The following is a 19,586-nucleotide window of genomic DNA, read 5'->3' on the forward strand; positions in this document are numbered from 1 at the left end:
GTACAGTAAACAGTTTTGTATACATTACAGGTACAGTTATACAGTAATAAAAATCAATATATGAAATATAAAATGATGAAAACGACACTAAAATGTAAGTATAACATTTATAAATGAACTGTACAGTAAACAGTTTTGTATACATTACAGGTACAGTTATACAATAATAAAAATCCATATACGAATTACAAAATGATAAAAACGACACTAAAATATAAGTATAATATTTATAAATGAACTGTACAGTAAACATTTTTTATACATTACAGGTACAGTTATACAGTAATAAAAATCCATATACGAATTACAAAATGATAAAAATGACAATAAAATGTAAGTATAATATTTATAAATGAAATGAACAGTGAACATTTTTTATACATTACAGGTACAGTTATACAGCAATAAAAATCGATAATAGGAAATATGAAATGATAAAAATCACACTAAAATGTAAGTACAGTATAACATTTATAAATGAACTGTACAGTAAACGGTTTTGTATACATTACAGATACAATTATACAGTAATAGAAGTCGAGAATATAAAATGATAAAAATGACACTAAAATGTAAGTACAGTATAACATTTATAAATGAACTGTACAGTAAACAGTTTTGTATACATTACAGGTACAGTTATACAGTAATAAAAATCCATATACGAATTACAAAATGATAAAAACGACACTAAAATATAAGTATAATATTTATAAATGAATTGTACAGTAAACAGTTTTGTATACATTACAGATACAATTATACAGTAATAGAAGTCAAGAATATGAAATGATAAAAATCACACTAAAATGTAAGTACAGTATAACATTTATAAATGAACTGTACAGTAAACAGTTTTGTATACATTACAGGTACAGTTATACAGTAATAAAAATCAATATATGAAATATAAAATGATGAAAACGACACTAAAATGTAAGTATAACATTTATAAATGAACTGTACAGTAAACAGTTTTGTATACATTACAGGTACAGTTATACAATAATAAAAATCGATATATGAAATATAAAATGATAAAAATGACACTAAAATGTAAGTACAGTATAACATTTATAAATGAACTGTACAGTAAACAGTTTTGTATACATTACAGGTACAGTTATACAGTAATAAAAATCCATATACGAATTACAAAATGATAAAAACGACAATAAAATGTAAGTATAATATTTATAAATGAAATGAACAGTGAACATTTTTTATACATTACAGGTACAGTTATACAGCAAAAAAAAATCCATAATATGAAATATGAAATGATAAAAATGACACTAAAATGTAAGTACAGTATAACATTTATAAATGAACTGTACAGTAAACAGTTTTGTATACATTACAGGTACAGTTATACAGTAATAAAAATCGATAATACGAAATATAAAATGATAAAAATGACACTAAAAGTTATAACATTTATAAATGAACTGTAAACAGTTTGGTATATAATACTATTCAATAGAAAACGTTGCTTAAAAATAACAGATTGACATCAAATACGATCCTGTCGCGTAACCGTCACCTCGGCCATTTCGAATGGATTTCGACTTACGACCATTTGACTTACAACCGTTTTGTCGGAACGGAACGGAACCCGGTCGTAACTTGGATGTTACCTGTATTTATTTTATTTTATTCATGATCGTTGAAAATTAGAAGGTAAAAATATCTTTTCCCCTTGCTCCAATTTATTTCCTGAAAGAAGAAACTGTCGAGGAAAGACCATTTTCCGCCTTGAGAGAAATGCGAGTCCCATGCGGAGAGTGAAAATGTGACTTGTGCGGACCTTGCATAAGAAGAACAGCAACAAAATCAAGTTTCTTCGAGTGGCATGTGTGTTCAACTCGCAGTCAAACACGACTATTCTTACCGAGCAAACAGAAAAAATGGGGCCTCCCCGGTGAACGCCGGTCTTATGAGGGTGAATAAGAGGAAGAGCAAACAGCTTGCTGTCTGGAGGGAAAGAATGGGATGTCGTCATTTTGTGGCGGAGGAGGGAGAAAGATGGCGGCGATAAATGAGGATTTAGCCTCCATGATCTACGTCAGGGCTCATGCTAAAGTAGCCCCACCGCCTTCACCCTTCAACAATATACGCATGGGACACAGTGGGGGGGCTCGGGGGGTGGCATATGAGAAAGGATTAGAACGGGGGCAAATCATGTGACTGGGGGGAAGGTGAGATGGTGGATGTCACTTTTGGACAACAAAGGACATTTTGATTTGAAGACACGTGGGAAGGACTAAATGAGACAGAATTAATTTAAGGTCATTAAAAGCAATGATATCCGCCAATTGCCCGCAAACAGAGATGAACAACCATAGACCCATACATTCACAGATACGGACAATTTAGAGCACAGGTGTCAAAGGCGAAGTAGAGGGGCCGAATCTGGCCCACGGAGTCATTTTTATTCGGCCCACGACAGCAAATCAAACTTGTGAAATTCCATGATGCTTTCTTAAAGGACAACCAACGCAAGTTGTGTCCATAATTTGTAAAATCACTTCAAATTATTTCTACTGAGCGTATTTTACAAAGATTCCACCGCATATAGCTATATTTTACGTTTTAAGACGCGCTGAGTATTCAGGAACTCTTGTTTTCGTGTTGGTGACGATTGCAGACGTGACGTCACGTCTGGAACACCCCCTGACCGAGAAAGCGACACACAATGCATTTTGGGTACTTTGTTTGGTCTGAAAAGTACGTGTTGATCCGTGTTGATGGCGAAATTAGAAGGAAAAAACATAAATAACGCGATGGTGAATCGTTGTGTGTTGCACAAAGACTACTATTTCATACTAGTTGACACAAATTCCCAGCAGACAAATCAGCCCGGAGCTTGGGCGCCATCTTGTGCATTTTCTGGGACGTTACGTTGGAGTCCTGACGGCTCGAATTGATCCGGAAGGACTTCTTTAATCGATTGCAAACATTTATGCTTTCCTCTTCAGAACTATTTGAATCATATTCATAACTGGATGAGTAACAAGAAACCATCTTCTCTGAATCTGAAGCCATTGTTTTGATTCTACAGCAAGGCAAGACGTCATGGCGTGATGTCACGAGCAAGGGGGCGGGACCTTTTTGAAGTAGTTTTGGGACACTTTAACTCATTTTTATTGGTGTTTTGCATTTGACTAAAATATCAGCCTGTGTGTTTCGGATATTTTAGATGCTATAAAACGTTTTTCTGATGTCAGTTAGGAAACAAAAAAGTGTGTCGGTTGTCCTTTCAAACGAGCTAACGTTGAGAGGTCTTTGGAGACCAGGACAAAAGCGAAAGTGAGCAGTCAGATTGCAGGTGGAGTCGAAAACTGCTGATCAATCATCGAGGCTGGAAGATAATGGACGCCGAGGAAGACTTGCAGACGCAAAATAAATCGGCCAGGAATTGGATGAAGAGGGGGAGGAGGTGGAGGGGGAGAAGAATGGGGAGGTGAGTGTCGGGAAGCAAAGAAGAAATGAAGAGTGAGTGGTCATCAGGGAAAAAAGGGGGGACAGGGCAGTTGCTTGTCAAAGTCGGCTTCAGCGCCTGATCGCCACCAGGGGGCGGTGTAGTCAAGCAGAAACATCAACGAAAGTTCAATCGTTACTGACAGGCTTTTTACATTGAAAAACACCCCAGTGCTTCGAAAACCAAGACACCATTTTAAAGTTCGTTGATAATGACAACGTTCAAATTCAAATAATAATATCAATAATCGATATAAAATGTCAAACACTAGCTGGCAAACGAGTACCCATTAAATGTCTTCTCGACATTGCTGATGGCTCAATGTAAAATGGCGAGTGCCGCCCTTAAAACGAAGTGTACATATAAAAAGCATAAATCGACGTTGCCAGACTTTGTGGCTGTATAAACCCGAACTCACCCGCATTCCATCTCAAACTGGGTCGTCTCAACTTTGCTTAACCACATTTTCAGAACTTTCTCGCCAATTCTTGCTCTTCTACGGTCCAAACTTTGCTTCTTTGATTACGACAACAGAAAAGACACACCGGTCGGTGATCAGCGATGCATTATTCAGCACCTTTGCAGTACAAGTCTTCAGTAAAAAAAAAAAAAGAAAATCGAAGAAAATGATTATTATTATTATTCATTCAATAGAGCTCCCACATCAATCAACAAAAAAAAAAAAACATTAAAACGACAAAATATCGGGTTAGTACAAATCGGTTCCTTAAATACAAAAACAAGTTGACAAAATACAGTATGGTGGAAAACAACACTTTGGCAGTGTAGCCGGGCAAGAAATATCTGGGGAAAAAAAAATCAAACATGATTCCTATCGGTCCAGTTCATTACAGAAAAAACATACCGTATATACACAATGCACAGCAAGAAAATGATTACAGTATATTTATATATATTCTCTACATTTAATACAGTCCTATGAACATGAGAAATCATGTGCCTCCCTCGCAAACCCTGTACAATCCACGTGAGGGTATATTTACATATTTCAACAAAATATTCCGCAAGTTCTCATCGTAACAATAAAAAGGTCAAACTTGATGCAAGTTCATAAAAAAAAAAGAAAAATTGATTCCATATAAAAGCTCACAAGAAGCGTAATTAGTACAAGTCAATACATTGTTGTGATGATTTTAGAAAATGGCCGCTGCGTACAATTGCGATGAATAGGAACAGGCATGTAAATGACATGAATTATCCCACTATTTGATTTAAGAGTGTCGACGTGAATGTGTCATGTTCATTAAGCCAAAAGAAGCTCGATTAAATCACAATTCTAAAGGTGGACTAGCTATCAATTTGCTATCAATTTGCTATCTTTTAGCTGTCTAACTACCTATCTATCTACCTATCTATTAGTCATCTATTAGCTAGCTAGCTAACCTGATCTATATGAGTTATTCCCGGTTGAATGCGGTCACCATTGCTGGCTACCTAGCTATCTATCCATTTGCTATCTATTAGCTGTCTAACTAGCTATCTAGCTATCTATTAGTCATCTATTAGCTAGCTAGCTAACCTGATCTATATGAGTTATTCCCGGTTGAATGCGGTCACCATTGCTGGCTACCTAGCTATCTATCCATTTGCTATCTATTAGCTGTCTAACTAGCTATCTAGCTATCTATTAGTCATCTATTAGCTAGCTAACTAACTTGATCTATATGAGTTATTCCCGGTTGAATGCGGTCAACCATTGCTGGGTACCTAGCTAGCTATCTATTTGTTATCTATTTGCTATCTATTAGCTGTCCAACTAGCTAGCTACCTACCTAGCTAGCTATTAGTTATCTATTAGCTAGCTAACTTGATCTATTTGAGTTATTCCCGATTGAGTGAACGCTGATTCTGTGACTGTAAAGTGACCTTGAGAGTTTTGAAAGGCGCTTATAAATCAAATGTGTTATGATTATTATTATAAGTCTTGGTGACAATGTACACGCAGATGGACTTGTTCATGGTCAAGGCATTCGGTGATCGTCTTCCCAAGAGTTTTTCTCTGAAGGTTTCCCCTGATGACAACATCCTGGTTCTTTTTCCCCCGCTTAGCAATGGTGAGGCTACACGAAAGAGTTCAAGGAGTTCATAGCATTAATCGGGGATGGCGCTGCAGAGCTCTCGTGGCCCTCGGCGGTGTCGCGTCCGCCGCTCTTTCCGCTATACTGGCCGATAAACGAACCGTCCTCGTTGAACTGGCCGTCGCCTCCTTCGCCATAGTCGACTAAACTGTCGTCACTGTTGTCCCGCTTAACCGTGCCGCTCGATGGCGTTCGGCTTCCTTTTAACGGTTTATGGTCTTCATTGTCGCTGAGGGGAGAGAATAACATGGAAGGCGTTAGCGGTGATCATAATGAAACCAATGCAGATTTTTCTTATTTTTTTTTTCTTTCTTTCATGGAGCATTCCTACATTAATTTTTACTATTGTTTTACTCATTCATTGCCATTCACAAATTTATTCTGGAATTGAAAATATGACGTAGAGCGGCATTCTCGAATTTGTTCAAATTTTGTTTTTTTTTTTCATGCTTGGGAGCCGATAAAGCGCTGGCCGTGGCCTCTGGAAATGTTTTTTTTTTCTTTTCCACAAGGGGGAAGCAGATCCCTTTTTTCCATGTGAGCGCTTTGTTCCAGTTTCATCTGTCGTTAAAGCGCTATATAAAGCAATATGTATGTATCGCATTGTATTTTGGATAGCTGCCCTCATTTCAAGCTCATATAACTCCAGACCCATACAATTTAGGAATTAATAACTCTTCTTCTAAATCAAAAGTGGGTACAACTCACTTCAGCTCATTTTGAGCTGGGAACAGTGTAACAATGACATTTACGATTTACTTAATGTACTTTACTACTTGGTTAGCATAAAGTAGTTTCACGGTCCAAATTGCGTACAAAGTAACTTATATTTCCACCGTAGTAAAAACAACGTAAAATTATGAGTCCGGAAAAAAAAACGAGATATTTGTCAATGACTTCCAAAAGGTAGATTTGGGATATTAACATATTTAACTCATCCACTGCCATTCCCACATTTTCCTTCCCACGAGGTGGCAGCATTTGCCTTTTGTACAACTACCCCCATTTCAAGCCCATATAACTCCAGACCCATATAACTTAGGAATTAACACTTTTTTTCTGAAGAAAAAAGAGAGTCTAAGGTGTGTAACACTGTATTGAATGTGTATGTAGACCATTCCCGAATTTATACCAGAATTGAAAAGCATGACGTAGAGCGCCATTCCCAAATTTGTTGGTTTTTGTTTTTTTCTTGCGGGGGTGCCGATAAAGCGCTGGCCAGACCTCTGGCAATGTTTCTGAATTCGCGAATGGCCCTCTACGTTATATTTTCAATTCTCGAATAAATTCATGAATGGCAGTGAATTAGTTAATCTTATTTTCGCTGCATTTTGCTGGGAATTACCCTGCTCAATAAGCGCTTATATGAATTATTATTATTATTATTATTATTATTATTACTGTGAGACTAATAAAGCAAATCCAATCCAATCCAATTATTATTATTAGCTATCTATAAGATCTGGCTGGCTAGCTAGCTATCTGGCTGGCTAGCTAACTATCTAGCTAGCTATCTATTCACTATCTAGCTGGCTGGTTATCTAGCTAGGTATCTGTTGGCTATCGATTGGCTAGCTAGCTAGCTTTCTATCGATTGAAGTTACGTCCGGGTTGAGTGAAGTTCTGGCGTGTGTTTTTGCCGCTGCTCACCCACAGAAAAACTGATCCCGTGACTGTAAGGTGACCTTGAGAGTTTTGAAAGGCGCTTATAAGTGAAATGTATTATTATTATTATTATTAAAAGTCAATATTGTGTGGGTCCTGGAATTCGAGTGACAATGACAAAAACACTGGCATTGGAGTGGACACATTTTTGCACATGTCTGGCAGTGAATGAGTTAAGGCGGTGCAGTTTTTTTTTTAGCTCCAATTTGAAAGAAAAAAAAAAGCTCAGAGTGATTGTTGGTTTCCATCAGGCAACAGGGGAATAGATGTCAAGCAATGTCAACACGGGTTGGATTCCCCTTGAAACCAAATAAGAGATGAAGGTGGTCACTGTGTTTTGTTGTTGTTGTTGTTGTTGCAGTGTCACAGACATACACACACAAAAATGGCTGCCATGGCAACACAAAAAAATGACGACCATCCAAAAGCAAGCGTGATCGTTTTCTTTTTCAACAAAGCGTGACGTCATTATCAAAGCAAGTCTTTTTTTTTTTCGCGTACATGAGTCGAACGGCAATGAAATACAGGCAAGAAAGCCGTCATGATGCTGAAAGATTGGTTCAATTTGGACACGTCGTGGGCAAAAGTATTGGGACATCTCAAAAATGGAAGTTCAACGCTACGTATACGACTGGGCGATTGTTATGGCACAAACAGATTTGAAAGTGATTGTTTTGATGACACCCTAGCTTGATTGTTACGCAACACAAACAGTTGTTGCGGGGATTTTTTGATTTAAAGGTTTGTTTCCTCACTGACATCAGAAAAACGTTTTATAGCATCTAAAATACCCAAAACACACAGGCTGATATTTATAGTCAAATGCAAAACACCAATAAAAATAAGTTAAAGTGTCCCAAAACTACTTTAAAAAATTACTTTAAAATGGCGAGTTTCAGAAGGTCCCGCCCCCTTGTTCGTGACATCACGCCAGGACGTCTCGCCTTGCTCGAGAATCAAAACAATGGCTTCAGATTCGGAGAAGATGCTTTCTTGTTACTTCCTGAATATTCAACGCGAGTCTCAAAAGGTAAAATATAGCTAGATGCGGTGGAATCTTTGTAAAATACGCTCAGTAGAAGTGATTTGAAGTGATTTTACAAATTATGGACACAACTTTTCCAGAAGCGTCGGTTGTCCTTTAAATATATATTTTAAATATACAAGTACGTAATAAATGTACTATACATAGTTTGAAGAGTCTCTTCCAGCTGCGGCTGTTAAACTTTAATTTCTCAAGTTACACCTGGCGTTCCCCCTGGTTCTTTCTCAGGGGCTCCTACATTTCTTAATGTAACTGTATGTCTCTGGGACACATCTGCAAATTCAAATGTCTTTTTTTTTGCTGTACTGAGACTGAGCAAAATACACTTACACAAATAATAATGAGCAAATACACTTTTTTATGAAACTGGAATGCTCTGTAAAAAAAAAAAAAAAGAAATACAGTAAAGTCTCGTTATATCGATATTCAAGGGAGTCCGAAAAAATATCGATATAACCGGGACTATCGATATATCCGATATCGATATAACGAGACTTTACTGTAACAATTTTTGCCTCCATTTTTTTTAGGATACTAGTGCAGCGTCTTCTACCGGAGACAAATTCCTTGTGTGTTCTACATACTTGGGAATAAAAATTATTCTGATATTAAAAAAAAAAAATCTGTGTAGCTCTCTCTCTTGTTTCTATTTATCAATGTATTTTTTTTATTACATTCTATTTGTGATTGTATTTTAGTTATTATAGTACCTATGCTTGTCTGTGACTGTAAAGTGTCCTAGACAGCTTTGAAAGGCACTTAAAATGTAATGTATTATTATTATTATTATTATTATTATTATTATTATTTTATTATTATTATTATTTTTATTATTATTGTTATTATTATGATTATTATTATTATGATTATTATTATTAATATTAAAAAATAATTGTGCACCAATACAATTGCCCATTCAGTTAACATATATGAAGTTCACATTGCGGACAAAAAAGGCATTCGTCAGACATCACCAAGGCTTTATAACTTCACAAATATTCAAATTGATGACTGACAGCCTCCGATGCATTTTCAAGCGAGCGTTTTTTTTGTTTGATGTTCTGTCTCTCACACATTTAAACTCACACACACACAGACTTACCTCGCCGCACTGAGGGATTCCCCCTACACGTACTCACATGTAAACATTGTCTGATCCAAACAGGTTGATCATGTGACTTATTGCGTAACTCACACAACAAATAGTTGTTGAAATAAAATTTTACAAAAATACATAAAAAAAGCATGCTTTTACACGTGTTTAAATTACTAACTATTAGATATATAAGGAGGTTGTGTCATGTTTTGGAACCGTGATACAAAAAAATAGGATGGTCATTTGTTCATATTGTGTGTTTGTATAGCTTTGGTTTATTATTGAAAGCAATAATATATATACATAAATAAAAAAGAATAAAAGTCATAATAATAATAATAATACATATCATTTATAAGTGCCTTTCAAAACTCTCAAGGACACTTTACAGTCACAGGATATTTTTTCTGCAGGTGAGCAGTGGCAGCCACACGCGCCAGCGTTCTTGAGTTACTTCTGAGTTGAGGGAATACTGGGGTGTGTGGCTGCCGCTGCTCACCCACAGAAAAACTTATCCTGTGACTGAAAAGTGACCTTGAGAGTTTTGAAAGGCCCTTATAAATGAAATGTATTATTATTTTTATTGTTATTATTATATGACTTTATATGACTGTTTTTTTTATAAATCTGTATGATTGAATGGGTTCCATTTGACTATCCTGAGACAAAAAAATATATATATTTAACGTAATTCTGAAATAACTGCATCCTTGCACACATATATGCATTTCCACACGTAGACGAGCGATCCATTTCAACACACTATTAACTAGTGCAGTCTTTTTAATATCCTCATGAATTCATATCAACTCTTCACGGCATGCATCCCACATATTATATCCATATACAGTATTTCCTGTACATATTGATATGCATGTTATATCCGTTTTAATTCAATAGAATACATTTGGGTATACATACCAAAAAATAATACGACCAAAAAATAATATAATAAAAAAAAATAATAATGAATATAAAGTACTTTAAAAAATGTTTGTTTGCACCTCATCGTGTTTTTTTTTAATGCACGTTACATTAATTTAAAACAAACATGACAACACATCGACAATATACAGTGATACCTCGGTTTACGAACCCCTTGGCTTACTAACTATTCGGTTAACGAACGTTACATTTATGACAATTTTACCTTGGCATACAAACTTTTTTTTGGGATATCCACGGAGCTGCCTCAATGTCGTTCGCGAACGAGCCCATTCTTCTAACAACAAAATGGCTGACGACTTATTTTTGTCATCTATTCCCCGCCCCCAGTCTTCGGTTAAAGCCACGTTATTGGTCAAGAACGCAGCAGTGAGGGAAGGTGGTTTAAACATTAAAGGTCAACCGATGTCACTTTTTTGTTTTTTAACTGACATCAGAAAAAACGTTTTATAGCATCTAAAATATCCAAAACACGCAGTATGATATTTTTATTCAAATGCAAAACACCAAAAAAATGACTTAAAGTGTCCAAAATCTGCAAAAAAAAAAAAGAGCTGCGAATTGGCCATTTTCAGAAAGTCCCGCCCCCAAAGGTAAATAAACCGACTTTATTATATAGTACAATTTATTTCTTCTATTATAATACCATATCACATTTATTATACATAAAATAAGGTATATTTGGTGTAGTTTTAAGGCTTATAAAATTTGAAAGTAGGAAATTATGTTTTATGGGGACCTGGGAACGGATTATTCTCATTTTAATGGTTTCCTATGAGAAATAATTTTTTGGGATACACACTTTCGTCTTACACACTCTGTCTGGGAACCAATTAAGTTCGTAAGCCAAGCCAAGGTATCACTGTACAATAAAGTGCTTTGTACTGTGTGCAACCTCCAATCGGGATGCTAACAGGCATAGCTTGTTCGCGGTGAGCTTTGATCGCTGTCTTTAGTAGCTTATTAATCACACGACGCTGCAAATAAATCGAAGGGATATTTTTGTAGGAAGAATCAACCCCCCCTTCATCCTGAGAACCTTAACAATCCCATCCAGCAAAAAGAGTCCAAAATATGTCCACCCTCACAAAAAAAGTGCATAAGGTTAAGGGGGGAAGACGGCAACTTCCTGTTGATTATTGTCAGTGGTGAAAAAGCGCGCCGGCTTGTGCTAGAAAGAGTTAATGGGTTGAAACGAGCCTCTCGCTTTGAATACGTTTTCTCACCTGTATTCCCCAAAAGTGATATCTTCATCTTTCATGGGCTGGAATTCTGGGTCTGTGTGAGCGTCCTCTTTCTCTTTGACTGTGGCCCCAAAAGAGAAGGAGAAGTTAGCCAAAATAAAACAGGATATATATATATATATATATATATATATATATATATATATATATATATATATATATACAGTAAAGTCTCGTTATATCGATATTCTCGGGAGTCGGAAAAAATATCGATATAACCGGACTATCGATATATCCGATCCTGCGGCATGTAAATTTTCTCCTTGCGTTCATAGAAATAGTATCGTAATAAGCAGTACTATCGATATAACCGATATCGATATAACGAGACTTTACTGTATAGATATATATATATACAGTAAAGTCTCGTTATATCGATATTCAAGGGAGTCCGAAAAAATATCGATATAACCGGGACTATCGATATATCCGACCCTGTTTGCATGTAATTTTCTCCGTGCGTGCATAGAAATAGTATCGATATAACCGGGACTATCGATATATCCGATATCGATATAACGAGACTTTACTGTATATATATATATATATATATATATATATATATATATAGCGTTCACTCAACCCGGAAGTAACTCAAATAGATACAAAGCTAGCTAGCTAATAGATAGCCAATAATATTATTAGCTAATAGATAGCTAATAATATTATTATTAATAATAATAATAATAATAAAAAAAAAAAAATACATTGTATTTATAATGATATTAAGGCGGTTATATTTATAAAACTCTCAAGAAGCTAGCTAACAGATAGCTAGCTAGATAGCTAGCCAGTTAGATAGCTATATCACTAATAGATAGCTAGATAGCTAATAAATGACTCTGTGTCTTTGTGTTGTCATGTTTTTTTTGTTGTTTTTTTTTAACTTCAAAATGGCGCCGCGAGAGTGGCTGCCTTTCCAGCAGCTCCAGTATTTTGTTTTTCTACTTCTTTGCTGCTGTGAGATGTAAATGTCTCCACTGCGAGACGAATAAAGGTACATCCAATCCAATCCAATATCTATCTATCTATCTAGCGTAGCTTGCTAGCTAGCTAGATAAGCAAGCTAGCTGGCTAGATTGATTGAGAAATACTAACTAGCTAGCGAGATAGATCGAGAAATGCTAGCTATCTAGCTAGATAGAGCGAGAAACGCTAGCTAGCTAGCAAGCAAAGCTCCTTACCCGGATATTTGCCTCCTTTGTTCCTCTGGATGAAGCAGATGATGAGGAGGATGAGGATGAGGAGGGCGATGGCACACATGAGGCCGATGAACCAACCTTGCGTGGCGATGTCTACCTGTCGACTCGCCACAGCTGAGGAGGGAAGGAAGAGGACATTTTCACCTTTTTCGTTTGGCACTGACTCTTTTCCCAGAAGCGTCATTTTAGCATCTACTCGTTAAGCAGCGGCTTGTGTTTGGTTAGCTTGCTAACCGTTTGCATGATGGGAGGTTAGAAACTTCCAGTGTTGGGTCAGTCAACTATTTACTCTGTGACTTTTGATGACTGATGATTAACATCTGCTCTAAGAGTTTGTTTTTTTTCATCAGTGGTCATCTGACACCCATGAAGCTACTTTCAAGTGGCTTTGAATTACAGACTCTCCCCTACTTACAAACATTCGATTTACGAACAACGGTACATATGAACATTTTGTAGTAACGTATGTAGTATTCTCTTCAGTTATACATGTACACATCCTTATAGAACATATATTTTATTAAATGGTTATTTTTTTAGTACAAACAAATACAGGTTACTTATGCAAGCCTTAACAACATACAGTAAAGTCTCGTTATATCGATATTCAAGGGAGTCCGAAAAAATATCGATATAACCGGGACTATCGATATATCCGACCCTGTTTGCATGTAATTTTCTCCGTGCGTGCATAGAAATAGTATCGATATAACCGGGACTATCGATATATCAGATATCGATATAACGAGACTTTACTATACTTATATAAACCTCAAACATGCCTCAAACAGCCTGAGACATACATTCCATATTCAATATAGCACTGAATCAACTTACAAACGAATACAATTTACGAACGACCGTTCGGACCGTATCTCGTTCCTAAGTTTGGGAGTGTCTGTACAGCCAGGGACAGACAATATATGAACAAGCAGAACATTTTGCAACGGCATTCTAAAGTAATTTCCCCCTAAAAACAAGCATTCTGACTTTTGGGACACTCATACATCATTAACTCATTCATTGCCAGATGTGCAAAAAAATGTGTCCACTTCAGTGGCAGGGTTTTTGTCATTGTCACTCAAATTCCAGGACCCACAGAATGTTGAGTTTTAGGACTACATCAACATTCAATGCAGCATAAGAAACCTTTAACTCTCGTTTTTCATCAAAAAAAGGTTAATTCCTAAGTTATATGGATCTGGAGTTATATAAGTTTGAAATAAGGGCGGCTGTCTAAAATACAATGCAATACATACATATCGGCTTTATAGCGCTATCGTGTGACTGTAAAGTGACATTGTGAGATGTGAAAGGCGCTTGGAAATGAAATTATTATTATTATTATTATTATTATTATTATTAAGCTGGCTAGCTAGCTATCTGTCTCTACCTAGCTAGATAGCTAACTCATCCAGTGACTGTAAAGTTACCTTGAGAATTTTGAAAGGCGCTTGTAAATTAAATTTATTATTATTATTATTATTATTAACAACAGCTGAAACTGGAACAAAGCGCTAACAAGGGGGAAAAAAGGGGAATGCTGCCCTCTTGCGGAAGGGGGGAGCATCATAATTTCAATTCCCGAATAAATTCGAGAATGGCAGGGAATGAGTTAATTAAGTTTCGGAAAGACTGTATTTTCTACACTATAAAGTGGTTCAGAATATAAGACATATTTTCAAACATTTTTCATTAACTCTATTGGGTGCACCGCATTATAAGACGCATAGGACAGAAGATACAATTGTGGCTGAATTTGCATTAAGCATTCACTATATGGCTGAGTGCTAAAGGGAATACAATACAATCCAATACAGCTTTCGTGAGGTGCAGCTTTCACAACCAATGCAGCTGGAAGAAAATGCTTCACAGAACATTTAAAATATGACATCCAAGAAATCCGAATATTGATCCATCATTGGATTATAAAGCACAATCTTGAGTCGGCTTCTGGTGAAAATAATTTTCCCAACACTGAAAAATGTGAAATATGTGGATGATGAAATGTTTTCACACACAATCACTTACAGACCATTGATAACACACACCAACTGCACACTCACAATAGATGATATTGAAGTATTAATTCAAGGCACGTAGCATACAGCTATATTAGCGCTACAACAAAAGTAACAACTCCATATCGCATTACACAGCATGCCCGCTTTAGACGGCAACCATCCAATGCACCGTTTTTTTTTTAACTCATTCACTGCTGGATGTGCAAAAAATGTGTCCACTCCAGTGCCAGGGTTTTTGTCATTTTTACTCAAATTGCGGGACCCACAGAATATTGAGTTTTAGGACGACATAAATTTTTGATTCAGGGTGAGAAACCTTAGATTCTATTCTCTTCTTTCATCAGACCAAAAAAAATGAGTTAATTCCTAAGTTATATGGGTCTGGAGTTGTCTGAGCTTGAAATGGGGACGGCTGTACAAAATACAATGAAATCCATACATATTGGTTGATACAGTGATTGTACGACTGTACGACTGAGAGCTTACACAGACGTTCCTCGTCAAGTGTTTAATGCTGATGAAACCGGCCACTCCATCAACGAGCATCACAAAGGTAAATAAAACCACTTTATTATACAGTACAGTATATTTTTTTTAATTATAATACCATAGCGTATTTATTATACATAAAATAAGGTATATTTTGTCTAGTTTAAAGGCTTAGAAAATTACAAAGTAGAAAATTATGTTTTATGGGGACCTGGGAACGGATTATTCTCATTTTAATGGTTTCCTATGATAAATAAATTTTTGGGATACACACTTTTCACCTTACACACTCTGTCTGGGAACCAATTAAGTTCGTAAGCCAACGTATCACTGTATAGCGCTTTAACAACAGCTGAATCTGGATCAAAGCGCTATTATGGAAAAAAGGGAATTACTGCCCCCTTGTGGAAGGGGAAAAAACATTGCCAGAGGTCTGCCTAGCGCCTTATCGGCACCCAAATATGAAAAATAGAAAACATTTGGATTTGGGAATGGCGCTCGACATCTTATTTTCAATTCCCCAAGTAAATTCTGTAATGGCAGCGAATGAGTTAAGTGCAAAAGCTCGGGTGGGCCCAGGAAAGCGCCTCACCTGGCACCGTCACCGTGAGCTCCTTGGAGCGCTGGGGCTCTTGGTCGCCGTGACCTTGGGCCACCAAGCGCACCTTATAGGAAAGGCCCTCCTTCAGGCCCCTGAGCATAAAGGTCTGAGAATTGTTCACCAGCTCTTTGCGCCACTCGTCTTCGCCTTCACCTGCAAGGGGGGGGAGGGTACGGCGAATAATACAACAGATGTGTGCGGGGTAGGAGACGTCATATAAGTCGTGATATGATAGGAATGTGCACTAGACAGCAACTTGTTTCGGTTCATGTAACCTTGCCAGGCACTTATTTAGGTATACTTGCACAATGTGTCTTTGTCTTGTCATATTATTATTAGTTTTTTCCCCCCAAGATGGCGGCGCGTGAACATGCAGCGGCTCCCCTCTCTGTCCCGTCAAATTGGCGTTTTCGTGTTTATTATGTTTGTTAAAGTCATTCTAAGTGCCTTGCACGCTGGATCCGAGAGGACAGTAATTTCATCTGTGCTGTATGTCATGCATATTAGCATATTTGACAATAGACCTGACTTTGACTTGACTTTGAGATCTTAACGTCGCATGTGTCAACATCTCGCATCTCTCCATAGCCTGTTGCGGCTTGGAAGTGAAGCGGATTTACGTGGGACAGGAAATGTGAGACAATTTCTTTTCATCAAGTGATATATAGATTTATATATTATATTTGGGAAAACATTTGTCATTCATTGCCTTATACTCCGGTACACCTTATTCAGGTAACATCCGACTTACGATCGGCTCAACTTACGAACACGACCGCCAGACCCTATTTTTAAAAACGTTAATACTAACCCAACGCGCTAGCAGGCTGGCAACGCGTACGACATCAGAGGGGAGAGGTTGCGAGTCATTTAGCCTCCGAGTCTCTATTCAACATTTTGAACGGATTTTGACTTACAACCATTTCGATTTGCGACCGGTCGTAAGTCGGATGTTACCTGTATAAGGAAATAGTTTGAAAATACACCACTTATTTGAGGTGCGTCGAATACATCGGAAAATATAGTAGTTACATGAGCGATAAATAATTCTATTTATCCAATATCCAATCAAGAGGCAACCTGGAAGTTCGTCATCCATTGACAACTACCATCAAAGGTAAATAAAACGACTTTATTATACAGTAGTGTTTATTTCTTTAATTACAATACAATAGCACATTTATTATACATAAAATCAGGTATATTTTGTGTAGTTTTAAGGCTTATTCCCTATAAAATTATGTTTTATGGGGACCTGGGAACGGATTATTCTCATTTTTAATGGTTTCTTATGGGAAATAAATGTTCGGCAAACAAAATTTTCACCTTACACACACTGTCTGGGAACAAATTAAGTTCGTAAGCTGAGGTATCACTGTATATTGAAAATGTTTAAAAATACACCATTCATTGGGGGGTGCAGCTTATACACCGGTGCGCCTTATACATCGGAAAATACATAATTTTATATTAAAAAGCTCAAAAACATTGTGCAAGTGTACCTAATATTGCGATCATTGAGCAGCGTAGTTCTTCATATTCAGCGGTAAGATGCAATGGCTTAGTCAGTGATGATTATGTTTATTTATTTATTATATCCATAATGTCGACAAATCGACGTTAGTGGCGCTGTTGATGCGTGGCAAATACACAAAGCTCCTGCCAATAACAGGACGTGATAATGTTTTAACCCACTGAGCAAAAATAAATAAATAAATGAACGCACACACACAAAAACAAATAAATAAATTAACACATACATACATACATACATACATACATACATACATACATACATACATACATACATACATACATACATACATACATACATACATACATACATACATACATACATACATACATACATACATACATACATACATACATACATACATACATACATACATACATACATACATACATACATACATACATACATACATACATACATACATACATACATACATACATACATACATACATACATACATACATACATACATACATACATACATACATACATACATACATACATACATACATACATACATACATACATACATACATACATACATACATACATACATACATACATACATACATACATACATACATACATACATACATACATACATACATACATACATACATACATACATACATACATACATACATACATACATACATACATACATACATACATACATACATACATACATACATACATACATACATACATACATACATACATACATACATACATACATACATACATACATACATACATACATACATACATACATACATACATACATACATACATACATACATACATACATACATACATACATACATACATACATACATACATACATACATACATACATACATACATACATACATACATACATACATACATACATACATACATACATACATACATACATACATACATACATACATACATACATACCCCCACACCTTATACGAAGCTCTCAAAAAAACCAATGCCATTGCTTACTGTTGTCCGCTATGTATTCTAAAAAAATGCTTCTCTCCGGGCCCCAGTACTCCCACGTGATCAAGGTGCCGCCATCCTCTCCCCTGGAGGAGTTAACGCTGCCAAAAGGACTGGCCGCCGGCGCTGAACACACAAGAGAGAGCATCTGTTGGTCGGCGTGATTGCGCGAAGGTGCTAGCGAGGGGGGGGTGAAAGCCCTCAAAGGCAAACACGACCGGGGAATGAATGCATGAACACGATGCGTGGGTGACATCAAGGCATTGATGGAGGATGGGATGCATTTTTTTTTTTGTAGGAACAAACGTGCCTTTCCATGCAATGAGAAGTCATTCTCATCATGTACAGTGGAACCTCTATTGGAATTGTTTTTTTTTTAAATGACTCAAAAGTCAAACATAACTCAGTTCAAATCATTAGCACATATGTGCTGAGTCAGCTTCTTTGTTTTGTATTTTGTATAGAGCAAGAAATGATCCAATGAAAATATGTTGGTCGCTCGCTATATTGTAAGCAATACACTTCGAGGTTTGCAGTCAGTTGTTTGTTTACTTTAGGAACCACCACGCCCGAGGAAGAAAAACCTGGGATGATAGCCATGAAACTTGAAACCAGAATCAAAATGAAAAAAAAAAAAAAAAGATGCTGGCAGTCCACCCTTATGGTGCGATTAACTCATTCACTGCCAGACGATGTGCAAAAAAATGTGTCCACTCCAGTGCCAGGGTTTTTGTCATTGTCACTCGAATTCCAGGACTCACAGAATATTGAGTTTTAGGACGACATAAAAGGGCTAATATGGAAAAAAAGGGAAATGCTGGGAAAAAAAACATTGATGAGGCCATGGCCAGCGCTTCATCGGCACCCAAGCATGAATAAACAAAACCCGAAATAATTTGGGAATGGCGCTCTACGTCATATTGAAAATAATATGACGAATACATTCCAGAATGGCAGTGAATGAGTTAAAAAAAGTGACTTTACCATTAAATCTACATTTTAACTCATTCAATGCCAGACTCCATTGCCAGGGTTTTTGTCATTGTCACTTGATTTCCAGGACCCACAGAATATCATTTTTTAAGACTACATAATTATTCAATACAGCGTTAGAAATCTTAGACACTCTTTTTTCATCATAAAAAAAGTTAATTCCTAAATTATATGGGTTTGG

At 36.6% G+C, this 19,586-nt stretch overlaps 1 protein-coding gene across 9 annotated transcripts in view; it reads right to left on the reverse strand.

Moving 5' to 3' along the window:
- Window positions 1–4,126: 4,126 nt before the first annotated feature.
- The window catches only part of nrcamb (neuronal cell adhesion molecule b), an 81,409-nt gene continuing 65,949 nt past the window's right edge, over window positions 4,127–19,586 (reverse strand). For 6 of the 9 annotated variants that reach the window (XM_088995830.1, XM_088995829.1, XM_088995828.1 and 3 more), the window contains 5 exons: window positions 18,416–18,538; window positions 15,883–16,044; window positions 12,760–12,891; window positions 11,558–11,636; window positions 4,127–5,809 (listed from right to left, as the gene is read on the reverse strand). In XM_088995830.1, coding sequence (XP_088851956.1) covers window positions 5,563–5,809; window positions 11,558–11,636; window positions 12,760–12,891; window positions 15,883–16,044; window positions 18,416–18,538 — 743 coding nt within the window. In that variant the 3' untranslated portion in view covers window positions 4,127–5,562. The remainder of the gene's footprint in view (window positions 5,810–11,557; window positions 11,637–12,759; window positions 12,892–15,882; window positions 16,045–18,415; window positions 18,539–19,586) is intronic. The other 3 variants (XM_088995834.1, XM_088995832.1, XM_088995831.1) reach the window with 1 other exon arrangement.

This window comes from Hippocampus bargibanti, linkage group LG05 (genome assembly GCF_051943395.1).
Source record: "Hippocampus bargibanti isolate YZ-2025 linkage group LG05, ASM5194339v1, whole genome shotgun sequence".
Lineage (NCBI taxonomy): Eukaryota > Metazoa > Chordata > Actinopteri > Syngnathiformes > Syngnathidae > Hippocampus > Hippocampus bargibanti.